This window comes from Mytilus galloprovincialis, chromosome 3 (genome assembly GCF_965363235.1).
Source record: "Mytilus galloprovincialis chromosome 3, xbMytGall1.hap1.1, whole genome shotgun sequence".
Lineage (NCBI taxonomy): Eukaryota > Metazoa > Mollusca > Bivalvia > Mytilida > Mytilidae > Mytilus > Mytilus galloprovincialis.
This window is the reverse complement of record NC_134840.1, coordinates 56,929,975-56,949,790: the sequence shown is the minus strand read 5'-3', so window position 1 is coordinate 56,949,790 and position 19,816 is coordinate 56,929,975. Positions and strand designations below refer to the sequence as shown.

At 30.1% G+C, this 19,816-nt stretch overlaps 1 protein-coding gene across 2 annotated transcripts; it reads right to left on the bottom strand.

The window, feature by feature from the left end:
* Positions 1-2,444: 2,444 nt before the first annotated feature.
* Positions 2,445-19,816, bottom strand: LOC143068410 (uncharacterized). 2 transcript variants are annotated; one of them, XM_076242426.1, is made up of 8 exons: positions 19,511-19,816; positions 8,874-9,017; positions 7,960-8,112; positions 7,276-7,647; positions 6,336-6,497; positions 5,539-5,941; positions 4,453-4,604; positions 2,445-4,070 (listed from the first exon to the last, which is right to left on the bottom strand). In XM_076242426.1, the coding sequence occupies exons 1-8, from the start codon at positions 19,542-19,544 to the stop codon at positions 3,703-3,705; spliced, it is 1,788 nt and encodes a 595-aa protein (XP_076098541.1). In that variant the 5' UTR covers positions 19,545-19,816; the 3' UTR covers positions 2,445-3,702. The 2 variants fall into 2 exon arrangements, with proteins under 2 accessions (XP_076098541.1, XP_076098543.1); XM_076242428.1 differs by lacking the exon at positions 19,511-19,816 and adding an exon at positions 10,331-10,446.

Sequence of the window (19,816 nt, the reverse complement as noted above, 5' to 3'; positions counted from 1 at the left end):
AGAGGAAATACACCAGGATTTTACTGTGTGAGGTAATGCATTAATAAAAGAAAATTGTTGTTCGTGAATTGCTTTAAATTGTAGACTTTTGATTTGTTGAAAAATAAACAGACTGTTTTCTTATTTGGTTATTACAGTGAAACCTGTTTAAATTGAGCTCTGTTTACATTAAGAAACCTGCCAAAATTGACCATTTGTACCAAAGCATACACATATATTTTTCAGCGTTTTTGCAGTATAGCAGAAAAATACTTTCCTAAAGCTTCAGTCATATTATTTTGTTTGAAACAATGATGCATGAATTGTGAGGTCAGATGTCGGCATGGTATATTTGAGTTGAGTCTAATTTAGTTGGCTTCAATCATAGTGTAGTTAAGAATGAAAATCCTTTTTAAAGTTAACTTGTGTATTTATTACATGTCTTTTTCCTCTTTCCGTTGACCTAACTTAAAAAAAAATATTTTGTTGATTTATCTCAAAGGGCAGGATAAAGGATACAATATTGATACATTATTGTCATCAGTAATGAAATCGAGTATTTGTTTTACCTTCGACCTCACAGGTGCAAACAAATTCAGCGGGTTCAAACATTGAAATAGGCACCAACCTTCACCCTTATCTAAAGTGTAACATCAAAATATAGAAAGACATTATTGCTATTTGAAAGCAGTTCTTTCATGTCTATGAACTTTTGGAAGAAAATAACATTTAATATTTATGTTACCGTTTCAGTTTGTATCAAGCTTATATTTCGTTTGTATATTTGGTACCTTTTAATCAGTCCTGAAGTCGGTTTCACAAAAAAAACTTACGATTAAGATTGATCGTTAGCTATAAACAATTCAGTATACTTACGATAAATCTTAGTCGTAAGTTTTTATGTGAAACTGACTGATACTTAGATTATTAATAATTTGCAAGAGTTTGATTAGAAATTGTTTTTATTAATAGGTTCATGGTATATAAACTCTATTTGTGTGTGGCAGATCTTTATCACATCAATTTAAAAATTCTTTGTAGTTTGATATGCCCTGATAAATGCGTGTGCCCTGTGGTTAACCAAATATAACAGTGTTAAAAAATTAAATATTGATACCAATTTACACAAAGATAACAACAAACCATAATAAAAACCACAAAACCACAAGCCATCATCTTTTGTAGTTATATACTATTTATGCAGTATATAGTAAAGTTAATAAATGAATGAAAGAAGAATGGATTTAGGAGGTGAACACAAAATGATAACAGATTAGTCAAAGAGTATATTTATACGTATTTGGTATAAGCAAGCAAAAGATTTTATTTCCTTTAGGTGAGAAAAATGTCTTTCAATCCAATAGCTTTATGGGAGATTTATAATATTTTCACTCAATGCACAAAAGCTTATACTGTAGATTCATAATTATTTATTGACTTCAATTTTTTTTGGGTCAAGGGTATATTTGACATTTAAATAGGAATTGAAAACAAGTACCTTTAATACGACCTTGAACCTAGTACTTAAACAAACAGTGGGAAATTATTGTATTTTTTTCTTTTTGCATGTGCACTACTGTTATTGATGACTAGACTAAGTATGGCTCTCATAGACTGGTAAAATTTCTGACCAAATGAACAGTTTGGTTTGATGAATAAAATTTTGAAAGCAATTATTTGATAAGAGAATCATTTACAATCAAGTCACAGTTAAGCTTTGAAATAACAGGAATAAATAAAGAACCTAGTGTAAGATGGACCAATGTATTGTGGTATTTTGCCAAGTGTGAAACAAATTGAAATAAAAGTCATATCATTACATCAAGTTTGAAGACAACCTGGTTGATTTAGAGTTGACCATTTGTCTATCATTGTCTCTTGAGTTGTAGACCATAATTAGTTTCATTGTTTTATCTGTTAGATTAACAATTTACAAAGACATGATAAAAAAAACCTAAGAAATTTAAAATCAAGTGATAATTTAACTAGTTCGTGCAATCCCATGTTATTCTATTAGTATACACAGACTTTAAATGTACTATTATGTACCTGTTGACTTTGGAATAGAACATAAAGTAGGACAGGAACAGCTCGAAAAATACAAATGGGAAGGGAATATGTGATTCATCAATTTGGAATTCGGGAAAATACCATATTTTTTCTGTATGAGGTAATGCATTTATAAATGAAAATTTCTATTTTTGAGCTGAACCTTTGACTCATGGAAATAACTAGAAACTGTTTTCAAATAGCGAAGATCATGGTGTTACTATACATGTTATTTCGTATCCAAAATTGTCAAGCTTTCACTGACTCACACAGTTTTTGTGTCAGTTCGCAAAAAATGTAAATCTGAATTTTGCTAAGTCATAATGTATGCCTTTGGGTAATTGAGTATATGTTCAGTTCTTTTAACTCCTTCTATACTTAATATTGCACCAAGAAACTTTTCATTATGAAAAAAAAATAAGGCATATATTTTAATTATAGTATCTGTTCGTAACAGTTAGAACATAACATTCTTTTCATCATTTTATTCATCATTATTATTACCAGATTCTACAGATCTGTCATAGTTGATAAAAAAGAATTACAAAATTTTACATAGTATAAAAACCAATTTTGTAGATAAAAAACTCCATTATTTCTCATTGAGTTGAGCATAACTATTATAAAAGTTCAAAAGAAGTAATGGCTTAATTCAACCTAATTCAAATATATGTTGAATATAAAAAAAAAAGATGTGGTATGATTGCCAATGAGACAACTCTCCACACGACCACAAGAGACCAAAATAACAGAAATTAACATATAAAGGTCACAGTACCACCTTCAACAATGAGCAAAACCCATACCGCATAGTCAGCTATGAATAGCATAGGAGTCATAATCGTTTGAATTGTGGTTATGACAAATGAAACATTTTCTTGTTCTCTATATCACATTAGCACCCAATTCATGATTGCCGCTGTAAAACTTTCAAAGGGATGACTTCAGCTTTACAATTTGAAACCCTTGGTTATTTAGCATCTTTGTAAGCAATATGAACCTCTGATAAGCAAATCAGAATGGGGGAAATGAAATCTATGGAATTTCAAATTTCAACTGAAGCATCTTGTTTTTCTGTTTATTCATGTAAATTTACAGAAATGCTTGGCAAAATGAGCAGTTAATAAATAGGCCATTTTACAGTCAAATAAGATGAACACACATATGAGATGGTCATGTCGTGAACTGTATGACAAATGATAACGAATAGGCCATTTTACAGTCAAATGAGATGAACACACATATGAGATGGTGATGTCATAAACTTAATGATATTGGTGATGGCAGTACATTAACATAATACAAAACAATACATATCAACATTTGTCATAACAATCAAAATGATGCAAGACTAGGAACTAATTGTTTTTCGTCTTTGAGATTTCACAGAGACGCTTTTTGATACTATCAACTATCTTCAAAATCCTGCAACCTGAGAATAACTTAAGGATTGGCAAATCATTCATTGAAGTATTTTAAAACATTTTGCTTGAGTCCTATGAAAAGTATATTGGCATTGTTATCATCAGGAAGTCACAATTATTTTCATGATTAGCGCAAGAAAACTTGTTTGCTAACTTATACTTGGAGATATTTGAAACCAAGTGTAAAGAAACATATACTTTCATAGGAAACAAGAAGAATTTTAGTTCCTTGACCTAATTTGAGATGTTGTTATAGCCTGTCTATTCCTTTCGGTTCAGGTTTTGTATATTCAATAGATATTTTGAACCCAGCCACTGTTTCCAAGGCAAATTTATTTGTGTCCTTTGCACACTTAGCCCTTTTGCGAAGGTAATTGCTTGCTGTTTTGCTCCATGGAATAATTAAGTTACTGTCACCTAATCTCAAAAGCTTGCTATAATCTTTCAGGTCTGTTAGAAGGATAATTGATCTTGTGTTCAGTTGACATGTGCAAGGTACTTGGAATTGAATCTCTCGTTTTTTAAAGGTTTTCTGAGAGAGTAAATCTTTACGTATGAAACCATTCACTGCCGTTGTGTTACCAGCCATTGCTGTGGTAAATTTAGCAATCTTCAGGACTGAAAATATAAAAATGTAATTAAAATATTTTCTACAATCATAATAATTTTAGTTGATATGTTTTGATTCTAAAGCAACTATGTCTTTCTTATATTTTTTTTAATATATACTATGTTTGTTAGCCAAGCTTTGAAAATGATGATAATACTGTGATTTCTTTAATAAGTCATTTTTGTAAAACATTTAGAAAAAGACATTCTTCTTCAGACATCTTGTTTTGTGGTCCCTTTACACTATGTCAAATGTTTTCAAGTGGTTTGTGTACTTTTACAGAAACTTGATTATGATAATTTTTTGCATTCAAAGGCAGTATTCAAAATCACAATGATATTTTCAAAAATAATCCTAGCATATTTTTTTCATCAAATCTAGACGCCTTACCAAATTGTTTACATAGATTAGTAGCCGACTCCAGAAACTCTTTGACATTCTGGATGGTATGTAATTTACAGTAGGAACATATTCCGTAGTCTCTATGCCTAGAAAGTGTTCGATGGATCACATCTATAAACTCTGTGCTATTTTGATGACAGCTGTTAATATAATGAACAACATTTAAAAGTCAGTGTCTAATTTTACATTTTGTTTGACGATAAAAACCATGCCAAAATCCACATTAGAAGTCAAAATGATTAAATTTATCAAAATATTTGCAGTGCATCTACTCAATGATAGTTGTCTCATTGCATACCAAATCATCTTATTTCTATCAACTCTAGGTTTAAAGAAATTTTATTTGTAAGCATCTAATCCTACTTTTTAAAATTGTTTTGACTTGAAAGTAAGCTTACCCAATATGTAAATCATTTCTGGGATATAAATAAATGTTAGTTGAATTACAGTGAAAACTTTAAATTTCATATTACATCAGATGAAGTTATTTCCATGTATATGAATGTTCAGCTTAGTTATGTGCTGTTGTGAAACAATAGCTTTAGCATTTATTCTTTATATACTTTGGATTCATTTATTTTAGTGGGTACCAATTTTCGTGGTTTGAGGAAAACTTGCATATTTGTGGAACTTTATTTCTTGATTTTGGCACATTTTGCATACATTCCTTATAAAATTTATAAGTCATTGAGCATTTAAGTTTGTGTTCTTTTGTACCCACAAAATTCACGAAAAGTAGAATTCAATGAATTATTAATGTATTCACAGTAAAGTATTTTCTATTTCTCTGTATATATTGGTGATTTGCCGATCCACATTACTTCAACACTTCACAACAAAACATAGATTGTTGCATTCTGTGATGGAACATTGTGAGTGAAACTGCAGGGGCAGATCCAGCCATTATCAAAAGGGGGTGAGGGTCCCAATGCAGGATAAAGGGGGGATTCCAACCATATGTCCCCATTCAAATGCCTTTATCATAAAAAAAACTGGGCTTCCATAACCCCTGGAACCCTACCTCTGGTTCTGCCACTGAACTAGAAGTCCAATTAAGAAGCATTATGTACTTACCTCTCTTTGTTTGTTTTAAGGTAAATTGTGTTGTCACAACAGATTTTTGTAGTCATGTTATAACTTTTGATTCCACAGCAATCTCTTCCTTCATCTAATCCCATTTTATCCAAAACCCCTCCACAGCATAGGTCTGAGTTCTCATTAAATGGGTGGCTACCACACATATCAGTTTTATTAATAATACCACCTAGCTGGCATCTATGTGTAATACTTGAATAGGACTGACTTTCCTCGATGTCAGAAGGAACACAGCAAGTGTCATGATATTCAACAGATTTTGTTATTATTTTAAATGTTTCTCCAATGAATTTGTTTTTTGTGCAGCAAACATTTTGATGGCTGTCGTAACTGATTTTTCCACAGCATTTGTATTCAGTCGATTTAACAATAATGTCACCTCCTATAAAAAAAAATCATTATAAAAAAGCTTTTCTGCATGCCTAATATTAAGATTATGCATTCCTTATGGCAAACTGTACAGAAAACTGAGAGACATTGTTTACTATCCACACTGCATAAGGATAAGGGAAGATCTCTACACAGTTATCTGCCCGTATGCAATACATAATCTGTTTAAAATAAATTATTTTTTGTGAGCTTCAATTTCTTAATACATTAATCACGAAAAGTTTGTCATGTATAAGTTTTGATTTGAGTGAAACTAATTTGTAATAGAAGGTGTAGGGACACAAACTTCTGGTCTTAATCAGTAGGGATGATATACTCTTTTCATTACCATATAAGTAATACATTCTGTATCAGCATGATGTTTCCCATGCTTAATTAGAACTTACCAGGTTGACAACACTCGTGAGATGATGTGTTGTATATAACATTCCCACAACATGATTGGTGTTGTCTGTCATACAATCCATTCCCACAACACTCCTCTGTTGATGATGTAATGTCAACAGGGAGTCCATTACAACACTTCTGACTACTTGGATAGAAATGGCCTACAATTAAATAGATTTGTATATAGAATATAAATTGAATGTAGTTGTGGACATTAACAAATCACACCCATAATTTTCAAAAGTTAAGTATAAAATTCCAGAGGTCACCCTACACGTGGTCTGTTAGATCATTGAAACTATATTTGCTTTCCAACCTACATATTCATGCTTCAAAAAATGTTACATTTGAGAAAAGAAAGTATTCTATTTCCATATGTTTTAATCAAGTCTACAGTATCAGTAGCCTTTCAACCCTCAGAGGTTGTAAGTTTGAAACCTGTACATGGCAGGTGAGTTCAACTCTAATCTTTAAATTAACTATTGGATTGCTAGTTTCCTGCCAAAGTAAGATGGGTATCTCTGGTCATTTTTACTTCCTCCAATTAAAGTTGATCTCACTGATATACTGAGGATTCATTTATTTTCGTGAGTATTACTTGGATTGAGGAAATCTTGCATATTCGTTGATATCAAAATTCTTGGTTTTGGCATAATCTGCATATATTCTTTAAGAAAATTGTAATTCGTTGAAAATTTTAACTTGTGGTTCCCCTATACCCACAAAATCCACTAAAATTAGTAACCAAAGCATATTAACGAATCTAAAGTAGCAATGAGCGCTGAAAGTGGAATTAAACACCAATAATCAATCATAGGTGTTGGCACATTTTTCCCTTGGTTATCAACGTACATGAATTAGTATATTTTAAAAGCTAATTCGTAAAACAGATCTTAAATGCAATATATATATATATATATAGAAAATTATAAAAGCTACCTTTTTCACAGCACTCAGCCTCATGTGGTATGGTCAAACTTCCATCACAACATTTTTCATCAACTGTATTATACAACTTTGTGCCACAACATTTATACTGCTTATCACTATCACTGACATTATGTAAGGTACCACTGCAACATTTCTGTTTCAATTTGTCATACTCAGTGTTCTTACAAAAGGATGTTGAATAGGGCAAGGCAATGCTTTTCTTTTTGTTTCCACAATAATGTGTTGTTTTGTTGTAATATTCAACCCCACAACATTTCATATGAGTTCCTATGCTGTGCGGCTTCTTATTACTATTTCTATCCCTGCAGCAAGTTGTTGTTTTTGGGTCAATAGGTGTTGAACCACAGCAACTATTGATTCCTGGATATAGAAATAAAATAAAAAAACTTTTAACACTAATTTGAATTAGTTGTGCAATGAAAAAATAATCCTCTAATAGGGTGAAAAAAATAAATAGCTTTTAATTTTGATAGAAATGAATAGATTGATCTTTTAACAAGGGCATCAATATCTGTGAGAGAGAAAATGAAGACCTCCTGAAAAAACATCTCGTGTGAATTTTTTGTAATACTACTTAATTTTTTTAATTTGATTATCTAAAATGATTAACCGATAGTATAATTTTATTTTTTTATAAAGTCATATTAAATTAACACTAAGTTATCCTATTACCGTTTATTTTGTCATACAAGGTGTTGTTACAGCAGACTTTTTCTGACTTTAGGTAATGCATAGCTCCACAACAGCTTTGTTCTTTGCCATCTTCTGTGAACTTTTTGGACACATTTTCACAACATATCTCAGTTTCAACAATAAATGTTTTTTCTAAAGGTAAAAAATAGAGTATAGATTCTATATTACTTATTTTTTTAATCTTGTCTCAGCCTGTAGGTTCAATAGTTGTGTTTTATTGTTGTTAATCATCAATTAGTGCTGTTATACTGATTGTCATATATTAAGTGCCTTTACCAAGTCTGGCAATCTTTAACATGTGTTATTGTGAAGTATAGTAGTCTTTTTTCTTGGAGGTATCTTGAGTTGGTGGGGTCTGTTGAACGTTCTCAATTTGTTTGGTATTTCATGTTATCTTTTTTAATGTATATATGTGACAATAAGAAAAGAAAAACCGAAACAAAACTGAACAATATTCTCCACAGAAGTTTTTTTTAAGTTGTTTAAATTAGATATTATCTCTTAAAAAGCTGACATAGCTTCTGAAAATGAGATTCAAGAGTATGAATTTTCAGAACATTTAAGTGTCTAGTCCAAAAAGACAAGCATAGTATTGGTACCAGTACCAAAACATATTATTCTGACGGATGAGGCATTTTTCCTATGTTCCCTTTATTGTATGAAAGTTTTGGTCAATTAGATTTTTACATAATACACAATGTGTATAATTTTTTCTAGACATTCTGAATCATAACGATTTTGTTTACATTCAAATTGTCACAATAATAATATAGGAGACCTTGAACTTTTCCAAAAATTGTGCTGTCATCTTCCTGTTTACGTAATAGGAAACTTATACATGTATAAAGACAATATCCAATCAGTTTCATTAGTAAAATCCTAACAAAACTTACCACTGCAGCAGTCTAACTTCTGTCCATGTTCATTGACTATGGGTACTACTCCAAAATCACAGCATAGTTTTGATTCTGGATCATATTCTTTCATTGAAGACATGCATATTTCCGCTGCAACTTCCCCAATCACTAACGTTAACACTGAAAATCATGATATAATAAAATAACAACGTTTGAGCACAGGAAGTTTTTATTTATTTTTATCTATTTGATAAAGCTAACATGCTTTATAAAGTAAGCCTTTCAGTCTGTCTAATATTCTATTATTCTTTCCTAGTTAACATGCATGTCTGCTTTCTTCAGATTAAAATCGATTTTAAGAAGTGGTGAAGGTTTTATCGTAATTTGACTTGTTCTTTTTTACAACAACAAGACAACCAGATATATTCCACTTTATTAGAAGTGTTTGATTCTTATTTTTGCTCTTGGCATCTCCCTTGTTTAAAGTATAGTTTGTTCAGCTATAGTTTACTTGTTTATATAATTTTTGAAAGTCGTTTTACTGTATACTGTGACTTTCAGACTAACAGAGATGTTTTGGACATATCAGTTTGAGAGCAACCTATCTGTCCCCACTCCCAAATTATAAAAAAAGAAAAAAAAATTGAAGTTATAAGAAAACCACAGAAATAAAAAAATGAAAAATAATTCCAAGGAAAATCCAAGTTCTTATTTTTTAAGAGATAACACACAAAGGAATCCAATAATTATGAACATTAGTTGATCAATCTTAATGAGACAGCAAAACAACAACAACAACATTCTAAATCACCCCAATTATAACAAGTTATGATTGTATAACTTTTGTTTGGCAACCTCAAAATAAACTTGAATCAGCATCAGTTGTGTGGATCTTTAAAAGTTTACCTGACAATTTGACGCCCTGTAGTCCATTGGTTTAACAATTTAGAAGAAATTTGTCCTTTATTTTTCATTTTTTGTGTTGTTAACTTGCTGTCATATATATATATATATAAGTATATCAACATTTCAATTTTTTCATATTTATCAAATTTTAAATACTGAAGACATTAAATGGGGAATTTAACACTCAGTCACCAATAAAAAAAAATTGACAAGTTAATATTTGGGAGAGGCCCTTTATTTGTTTATGTATAAAGGAAATGTTAATTTCAATTGAACTTAAAGTTAATCTAATACACTCGTAGATGTAGTAGATAATATATTGACGGAAACATATTGTCCTTCACTCAAATAACAAGTTTCTGATCATTTGAAAGATAGGAATTAACAATTTACTTCAAAAGGGTAACTTTTGAATACGTTTAACACATACCCTTTGAAAAGTTCAAATTGTAAACAAATTGTTAATGATACGAAAAATGAAAAAATAAGGTATTCAACAAATATTGAGGACATCTTTTATACTTGGAGTACATGTTATTAAATTGATCAGAACTAAAAGTTTATGTCAGATTTATATAGCTCCTTACCCAACAATAGATGATAGATATTCATTTTGGTGTTGATCGTGTTGATCTAATAGATTATAAACTGTTCTTCTGAGATCGAAGGTGATAATGTTCATTTCATTCCGGGTATCTATTTAAATGTTGAATTAAAAATCCATAATTCTAGAAAACAAGAAATTTTCACAGATTACAGATTTATCAAAAATTTATGGTTATATATTGAATTTAAAAATTGGACAACCAGAAGTTGAGAACTAATTATAGGATCATTTTTTTACATCTTGAAAAAGATGTCCCTTTGTTTTGATTTGACTACAATAATTATACAATAAATCTGAATATTAATTATAGCTAAAAAAAATACTGATATAAAATTATATTGGTGATACCCAGTATATTTTAACATACTGTATATTTCAAATAGCCTGTTTATGTTTATGATGAAAATTCTAAAAAAACTGGTGTATTTTGAATAAAATTAACAAACGTAATTTCAATATAAAACATTAAAATCTGATATTGATCATTATATTGAATTGTATCATATAAGGCAATTACTAATGTATATTAAGTCAAACTTTTTTGGGGTAATTTTCAAAAAGAGTTATCTTAGGTGACAAGATAAGATTAAAGAGTATGAATGTCCCATTATATCATGTAAAACTTATACTATGCATAACAATGGTATTAATTATAAATTTTATAATGGCAACTTTTGGATAAAGAATAACCCATTCCCACTAATCAATTGTGTCTGATGTGAACTTGAGTTGGCAAGGTATAGTATAAAAATGTCATTTTCCTATTTTCAAACTTTTGTTAAGTACCTCATTACGTAAGCAGAAATAAATATTGGTACTTATTTGATCAATTTCCAGTTTTCAACCCAGTCTTTGAAATGTTCTGGACACATGGTACAAATATGAAGTTGTGAACGTGCTTCAAAAGCATTTATTAAGCAACTTTTCCCATTTGTTTCAGTAATATGTTCTTAAGAAGTGCCAATTTTGAGTTTTCCTGCTACGGTTTTCAACCTAAATGGGTTTTTTTTATTGGTCTTTGCTGTGTCATACTAAATTGATATCTCTACAGATAAAGGAAAAGTGTCCTTCAAATTAATACATATTTAAAGTTTCGAATGTGTAATTTGGGCATTATATTTCATGAAAAATAAAATAAAAACAAAATAATTTATTAGGAACATGTTTGATTCGTTGTAAATATAACGGAATTTGATGCGACTGTCATACAAGTGAGAGGTACAGCGCTATAAAACCAGTTTCAATCCACCATTTTCTAAATTTGAAAATGTCTATACCAAGTCAGGAATATTACAGTTTTTTTTTACTTTTTTGTAGTAACTAAAATTAAATCAATTTAAACTAATGTTTTTTTATAGGATTTACTATTTCCTTACCCAGCAGTGATGGAGTGATCTTCATTTGTGTTAATTTGGGTTTAATACTATTTTTCACAAACTGCAGACAATAATATTCATTTAATTTTAGGATATTCCTATATTTTAAGACAGAAATTTTGTTGGATAATGTCCAGAAAAAATCACCCGTCTTACTACTGTGTTAATTATTAAAGTTCATTGTTGAACCATTAATTGGAGCAGAGAACCAATTGTATATTTTTAAATAACAATGTTCTTCATAATTATCACTGATAATAAATCAGCAATAATTAGATTATAATTTAACAAGATGGGTTATTTATATGGTAATTTTTTTTGGCCAAAAAAAAAGATTGTTTCCCTATCTTGTTTAAATGGGAATGTTAGTTTTAAAAGTGGATCCACCATAAACCACCAGTTAAGCTTAGTATATAGACTAAGGAGCAGACAATATTTGAGTGTAAGAACCAATTAAAGACCTGAAATTTACACCCAAATCTTTAAAAAAAAAAGTAAACAACTTTTGACACAGTACCTTACTTGGGAGAGGAACATACAAATTTGGCTGGGTTAAGTTTCTTGTGATCGCAACCCTCCCCTGTTGCAACAACATCTGACATAGTTCCTAACAGACACACACATTTGGCTGGGTTAAAACTAACAAAACTATATGTTTGTGTGCTTTATAAAGATTTTATTCTAGTTCATACAATATTTTAATAATAATCAATAAAGGCAACAGTAGTATACCGCTGTTCAAAACTCATAAATCCATGGACAAAAAACAAAATCGGGGAAATGGTCCTGATAATAGATTTAAGTTTCAAGTTTCTAATTTGTCACATAGCAATTGATGATCCTTTTCAACAAAAGATAAAGAGATTGACTTAGATATTTTTCATATTCATGTTAAATACATAAAATCAGAAATAAAATATAAACACAAAAACAACATATGGGACATGTCTGCTAAGATTGTATATAGTATGATTTGATTAGCTGTTAATTTTAATAATTTTGGTGAATTTCTGTATTTGTTTCGTACCCAGCAATGCTAGACTGATCATCATATTGGGTTGATATATGGCAAATACTACTTACCACTAACTAAAGACGGTTGTATTTAAGGCTGGGATTCCATTTCTTTAGTCCCACATGACTAAAAATTTTCAGTTGTTTAACTCGGTGAAGATTTGAACTAATAATAAAACGAGGAATGGAAAAATCAAGATTGTATAAAGAAAAGGATTTTTCTTCCTTATTCGGATGATCAGGTATTGAAAATAAGCCATTATTGAAATTCAAAACCAAACAAGAGTATCTTTAGATATTATCACAATTTTCATCTTGTATAAATTCGGATAAAAATTCAGCCCCAACTGACAGTCCAATGTCTGAAACATCAACATTGAATGTCTTGATTATATCTTTATGTTCTTTGTACATGTAGGAATTATAAAAATTAATTGTTCTTTCATCTATTGAAGTGGGTCTACTTCTAAATGTCTTTTGTGTTAATTTTCAATTATTCAGTTGAAATATTTCCCACATCTCCATTCATTTATAATAAAGGAATAAACAAAGATGGTAGGTATGCATTAATTAGGCATTTTTATGAAAAATTTTATTTATTTTTTCAACGCTATCAATAAAATTATTCTGTTCAAAACTTTAAGCTATAAGGTATGGGGAAATCTGGATTCAGAATATCTCATTTTTGTTTTCTGCTTGAATGGAATATTCTTTTTCCCCATCAATTTGGGAATCAGAATACCAAGGATCAAAGTATAGAGGTATATATTTGAGATATTATCACCAATTCATTAACTTTACTCATTTAATGTACTACATCTCAAAATTTAATGATTCATCGAATAGTAATAATATTTTAGATATGAATATTTCACTTGTCGATAGTGTATACTCTTCCTGTTTCGTATGATGACTTCCTAATTTCCCATTGCACAATGATTTCTAATTTTGCAATTAAACTGTATTTTGAATACTAATGATATATACTCTCAAGTTTTAATGAAACATTTACCGAAAGTGTAAATCAGGTTTTTTTTTCAAATTTGCTGATTGCTGTTAGCTAAAGCACATGCACTCACTGATTTGTGTTCCCTTTTTTTAGCTCACCTGGCCTAAAAGGCCAAGTGAGCTTTTCTCATCACTTGGCGTCCGGCGTCCATCGTCGTCCGTCGTTGTTAACTTTTACAAAAATCTTCTCCTCTGAAACTACTGGGCCAAATTAAACCAAACTTGGCCACTATCATCATTGGGGTATCTAGTTTTAAAAATGTGTGGCGTGATTCAGCCAACCAACCAAGATGGCCGCCATGGCTAAAAATAGAACATAATGGTAAAATGTAGATTTTGGATTATAACTCTGAAACCGAAGCATTTAGAGCAAATCTGACAGGCGTGAAATTGTTAATCAAGTTGAGATCTATCTGACCTGAAATTTTCAGACGGATCGGACAACTGGTTGTTGAGTTGATGCCCCTGAATTGGTAATTTGTAAGGAAATTTTGCCGTTTTTGGTATTTATCTTGAATATTTTTGTAGATAGAGATAAACTTGCAACAGCAATAATGTTCAGCAAAGTAAGATCAACAAATAAGTCAACATGACAAAAATTGTCTGTTGACCCCTGAAAGAGTTACAGCCCTTTACAGTCAATTTTTAACAATTTTTATAAATTTCATAAATTTTTGTAAATTTTTAACAAAATGTTTTCCTCTGTAACCAATGGGCCAAGTTCATTAAAGATGAAGATAATTGCAAGTAGCAAGAATGTTCAGTAAAGTAAGATCTACAAACACATCACCATCACCAAAACACAATTTAGTCATTAATCCATCTGTGTCTTTTGTTGAATATGCACATAGACCAAGATGAGCGACACAGGCTCTTAAGAGCCTTTAGTTTTGTTCTAACTTTACTTATATGCTGCTTCCATTGACCAAGTAAATGTAATCATTCTCCTTTAGCTGTGCTTGTAGAATAATCCTTTAGTTGACAGTTGGTAGAAAGGGGGCTTTCTGCTTCATGGGTTCCTGATTGAGGCAGTTTTGAATTTAGAAAAACAAAATCAAGTTTTACTGTTACATTTGGTGCCTTACTAAGAACCAATGGAGAATCAATTAGATTAAATGAGTTTAGCATAGGTAATGAGCTGCATCTTCTGAAAGAAAAGTTAATGTGAAATCATTATATAGTATAATTAAAGTTTATTTTTTTGTTAAATTGTTATTCTGACTTACACTTAAACTTTTAACAAGATTGTTAGCTATGTGGTCAGTCTTTATATATGTGGTCATAGAATATTATTAAATTGGGATGTTCCACTTATATTTAGATCATTTTTTGTATTAATATATCCAGAATACTTTGTACATATGTTTACTAAATACGTCAATCAGCACCTATCCTTTATTTGAAACTTTTCATTGTTGTTTGTTATGATCATGATCAAGTATGAGGTATATAAATCGAGTTCATAGTTGTTATTGAACTTCTAAGGTTATCTTAATTCTCGATTTTGTATAGATTTTGTAACGCTAGCATAACAAAAATAGTCATTCACTTTCTATTTTAAGTAAGGAGATAATCTGGAAATATTTTATCTATTTAAAATATACTAAACTAATAACAAAATTTTCAAATATGGGTACCTGTGTTCCAATGCATATATGGAAAAATACTATTACAATAATAAGATAAATATAAAGGAGGATAAAATGAAGGTATACAGCATGTCTTGTTTTATCAACAATTTGCAATGAACATCTTTTATAAAATTTAGTTCTGCATTTTTTTAAATCACTATGCTTTTAATAGTACAAATATTTAATAAAATCTTTTTTACCTTTATCCATCCATATAAAAAGGTTTCAGACAGGCATATTCTGTCCCAAATCCAGAGCCTGTAATTCAGTGGTTAATCAGTGGTGGATCTAGAATTTTTAATAAGTGGGGGCCCACTGACTGCCTAAAAGGGGCCACTCCTGTCACGCTCCAGTGATTTCATATATTATCAACCAATTTTTTTCTCAAAAGGGGGAGGCAGGCTAATTGCCCCCCTAAATCCGCCTCTGTTAATGTTGTTGCTGTAAATTATATATGGATTTTTTTCTTCATGATTTGGTACATAATTCAGGCCTTTGTATTTTTAATCGTTTTACATTTGTTATTTCTGGGCCTTTTAAAGCTGATTATGTCATATGGGTTTTGCTCATTGTTGAAGGCTGTACTGTGACCTATATTTGTTGATTTCTATGTCATTTGGTCAGTTGTGGATAATTATTCATTGACAATAATACCACATCTTCCGTTTTTTATTATTTATCTATTAGTGTTAAATAACTAATAATAAGGGTATAAAAAAATAATTTTCAGTTTTAGGACATATGCATGAAAGTAATTGCAAATGGTTGAACCTTCCACCAGAGTTCCAACTGAAGTGGATGTAACCAATTATAGGCAATTCGGCTGCCTTCAGCAATGAGAAAAATCGGAACCCTATATAAATATTTTGGTGCTTAAAACAATCTTTGGTATACTCTCAAGTTTGCAAAGAGTATATCTTGAACAGAAGAATCTTTTCATTTTTCCCAGGGTCAATTAAGATTAAAAAAATTGATAAGATATGTTTTGAAAAGATAATGTGGAATCATTATATAACATGATTAAAGTTTTTGTCTTGTTAGATTTGTGTATATTCTTACCCAGCAGTTTTCATTAACAGTTTGACTATGGTCTTCATTTGTCTTATGTGTGGTCAGTCTGTAGAAATGTGGTTTTTATCATATTAAATTTGGATGTCCCATGTATATATTAGATACTATTTATATATCCTGTATTCATATACAAACTTATATAAATAACATTTTACATGTACATGTATAAACTAGATTTATTTCCCCAATCCTTTATTTGAGAATTTTCGCATTTGTTTACTATCATAATCAAGTAAGCACGCTTTAAAAAATCAAAGGTCATTGAACTGTGTGATACCTTATATGGTTTGTAAATTTGGCACCAAAAAAATCTTTGATAGGATAACTGAAGATATTTAAAAAAAATATGTTTATGCTTTGATTCATTGTGAAATAAAGGTAATCATATAATAAACAAATAACAAAGTCTTTTTTTTTATATCAGTTCTTGTGTACCTGAAAAGCTATGAATGAAAAAAAACTAGTATTTTAAATTTTTAGCATATAAAATTGAAAAAATGATATAAATGAAGGTATCCTGAGTTCATCTTGTTTTATCAACAAATAGCAATATACGCTTTCTATAAGATTTATCCTATGATATACATTTTATCATAACATAATGCTTTTATAGGTAAAGTGAACTGACACCCTGCATGAGGTAGTCAAGTTGGGGTGGCTACCTAAGTGTATTTGATTTTCGTCTTTCCATATTTAAATACAATTATACAAATCAAAGACAGCAAAACCCATGTTAATACTGCATAATGCTTTTCATACAGAGACAAGTATATATTTAAAAGGCTTTATTTATCCTATACTTGAAGTTTAATAACCATGCAGTTATAAATTTTCTTGATTAATTATTTAAATTTTGTCATTATATCTTGATGGAGCTTTTTATAGCTACTGATACCCTATTGGCTTTGCTCATAGTTGAAGGACATACAGTGACCGAAAGATCTTTCACTGGCAATCATACTGCATCTTCTTAATTTTGTAGGAAATGCTACATGTTATAGTTTTATCAATGAGAATTTAAAAGGGTCTTTTCTTTGTTTTTGGACATATGCCAACATTAATATCTTCATAGAGGGGATTTAATTGATTAATTCCCCTGTCACACATCTAAGCTTTGCCAAGAAAAAAGTATTTAAACATCATAATTAAAAGGTTCCATATGTATAACATTTATATGATCTTAATTTGTAAGTTCATTGTGAACTTAATTTGTAAGTTCATTTGTTCATGAAAAAAATAACAATGAATAAATTCCCCCAAAAGTTGTGAGAAAAAAATGCTATTGAAATGCGTTAGTGCTTAAAACAGAACTTTGGTATACATTTATTTAAAATAACTGTTTACAAAACAGAATTTTTCAAAATACTAAAAAAATTTGTATCCCAGGAAAAGAATATTTCATTTTGCAAAACCTTTCAGAATTTTTTATCCAAAAAGCTTTTTATCTTGGCTCTTAGTATGTTCTTTTTCTTTTTATGCCCCCCGCTGTAGTGGAGTGGGCATTCTGTTTATCCCTGTCTGTACGTTCATATGTACATACCTACCAATATTGGTTTCTGTCCTCTAACTTGAGTTTGCCTCAACCAAATGTTATGAAACCTATACACAATGCTTATTACAACAAAATGCAGATCAAGTGTGAATTTTTGGTAGCTTCACTCTAAATGTTCTAGAGTTATGCTCCTTTATAAATGGAAAGATTAGAAAAATTTTAGTTGCCTCAACTAAATGTTATGAAACTTATACACAATGTTTATTACCACAAAATACAGATACCATTGTATTTTAAAGCGTCACTTTAGCTAAAAATTGAGTAATGCCCCTTTATAAATCGAAAAATTGGTAAATTGTTTGTTTCCATTCTGTAACTTAGGTTTTCCCAAACCAAACCAAACATTGTGAAAACTATGCATAATACTTATTACCATAAAAATCAGAATAGAATGAAATTCAAAACAGTGTAGCTGTGGCCATTGATTGACACATTAAAATCATCCATTGACTGAGACAATTTACGCGAACGTTTGTCTGTAACGACCACTGTTCACGACGTACCTACGATAGACATTTAAACTGTGGGGTCACCAAAGGTTTCTTAACGCCTTTAATTATAAAATAATTCGAAAAATTAATCAGGAATAACCTTTGTGTTTTGATTTATATAATTGATATAAATCAAAATATCGTGTTATTTCTGATTAATTTTTCGAATTACTTTATTTAGGTGTTGAGAACCTCTGGTGACCCCATAGTTTAAGTGTCTTTAAAAAGTACATAGTGAGCATTGGTCGTTACATACAAACGTTCACCTAAATTGTCCCAGTCAATGGATGATTTTAATGTGTCAATCAATGGCCACAGCTACACTGTTTTGAATTTCATTCTAAGTACAAATTGGGTAGCGTCATTTTTATCATTCTTAAGTTATGTCCTTTTATAGTGTTGTATGAAAGCAGGGACATCATCTTTGTCCATAGGGACACATTCTACATTTTTTTTGTTATCTAAATATCACTAATATGTCCATAATGTTGTCAAAATGCTCGTCTGGGGTACACAATTTGAATCCAGGTTTTTATGATGGTTTTAATAGTCAAAAATTTTAAAAGAACTTCTCAAGGAAATTCATTTCTCAAAATTTAGTTTGAAGCTGAAAGAACAAAGTTAGGAAACTGTAGTTCAGTGAATAATTATCTTAAAGAACTAAAAGAAATCTTTCGAATCAAGTATTCAACCAACTTGGTGGAAACTGATTCTTTTAGAGCCCTGATCTCATTATTTTTCTCGTTCTTCTGATCTTTAATAGGAATGCTTTCCTGAGGAAAACAGCATACAAGTAAAAATTAAAAATAAAGTATTTTTTTCACAACCAATAAGCGTGTAAAAAAATCTCAGTCGCTTTCCTCATTCAAATTTGATTTATTTTGAATAAATATTGTTGAAACTATCAGTGAAGCTGTGTTAAATTCATTCTAAGATTTTATAGTGATTTTTAAATACATGTGAATTTATGTCAATAACAAACAAAAATGTACGGTGTAATACTATCAGTTCTCTTACCGAGCAGTGAAAACATGGTTTTCATTCTTGTCATGTGGTTAATATATGGTCAATACCCTCACTGCCCACAGTAATATTGTCAGATTGGGACATGAATTTTATCGACATTGGACTGGAAATTTCTGTGTTCCTACTCAAATCACTACCGTGCATGGTATTTCCCTACAAAACAAGGTAACAGAAGCTTATATGTTAAAAACAAAAATTTTTGATGAGGTAATCATCAGAATTTTATGGAATCAATAGTTATCATATGAATTTTACATTTCAAATATCCCCTAAATATAAGACATGTAATTGATATGT

Excerpts from the sequence above, each read along its gene's own strand:
- LOC143068410 (XM_076242426.1), bottom strand. The coding sequence starts at position 19,544 with ATGACAAGAATGAAAACCATGTTTTCACTGCTCG. Across the intron at positions 5,942-6,335 it reads TCACGAGTGTTGTCAACCTG|GAGGTGACATTATTGTTAAA; the intron begins GTAAGTTCTAAT and ends TTTTTTTTATAG. Across the intron at positions 4,605-5,538 it reads CTTAAAACAAACAAAGAGAG|CTGTCATCAAAATAGCACAG; the intron begins GTAAGTACATAA and ends TTATATTAACAG.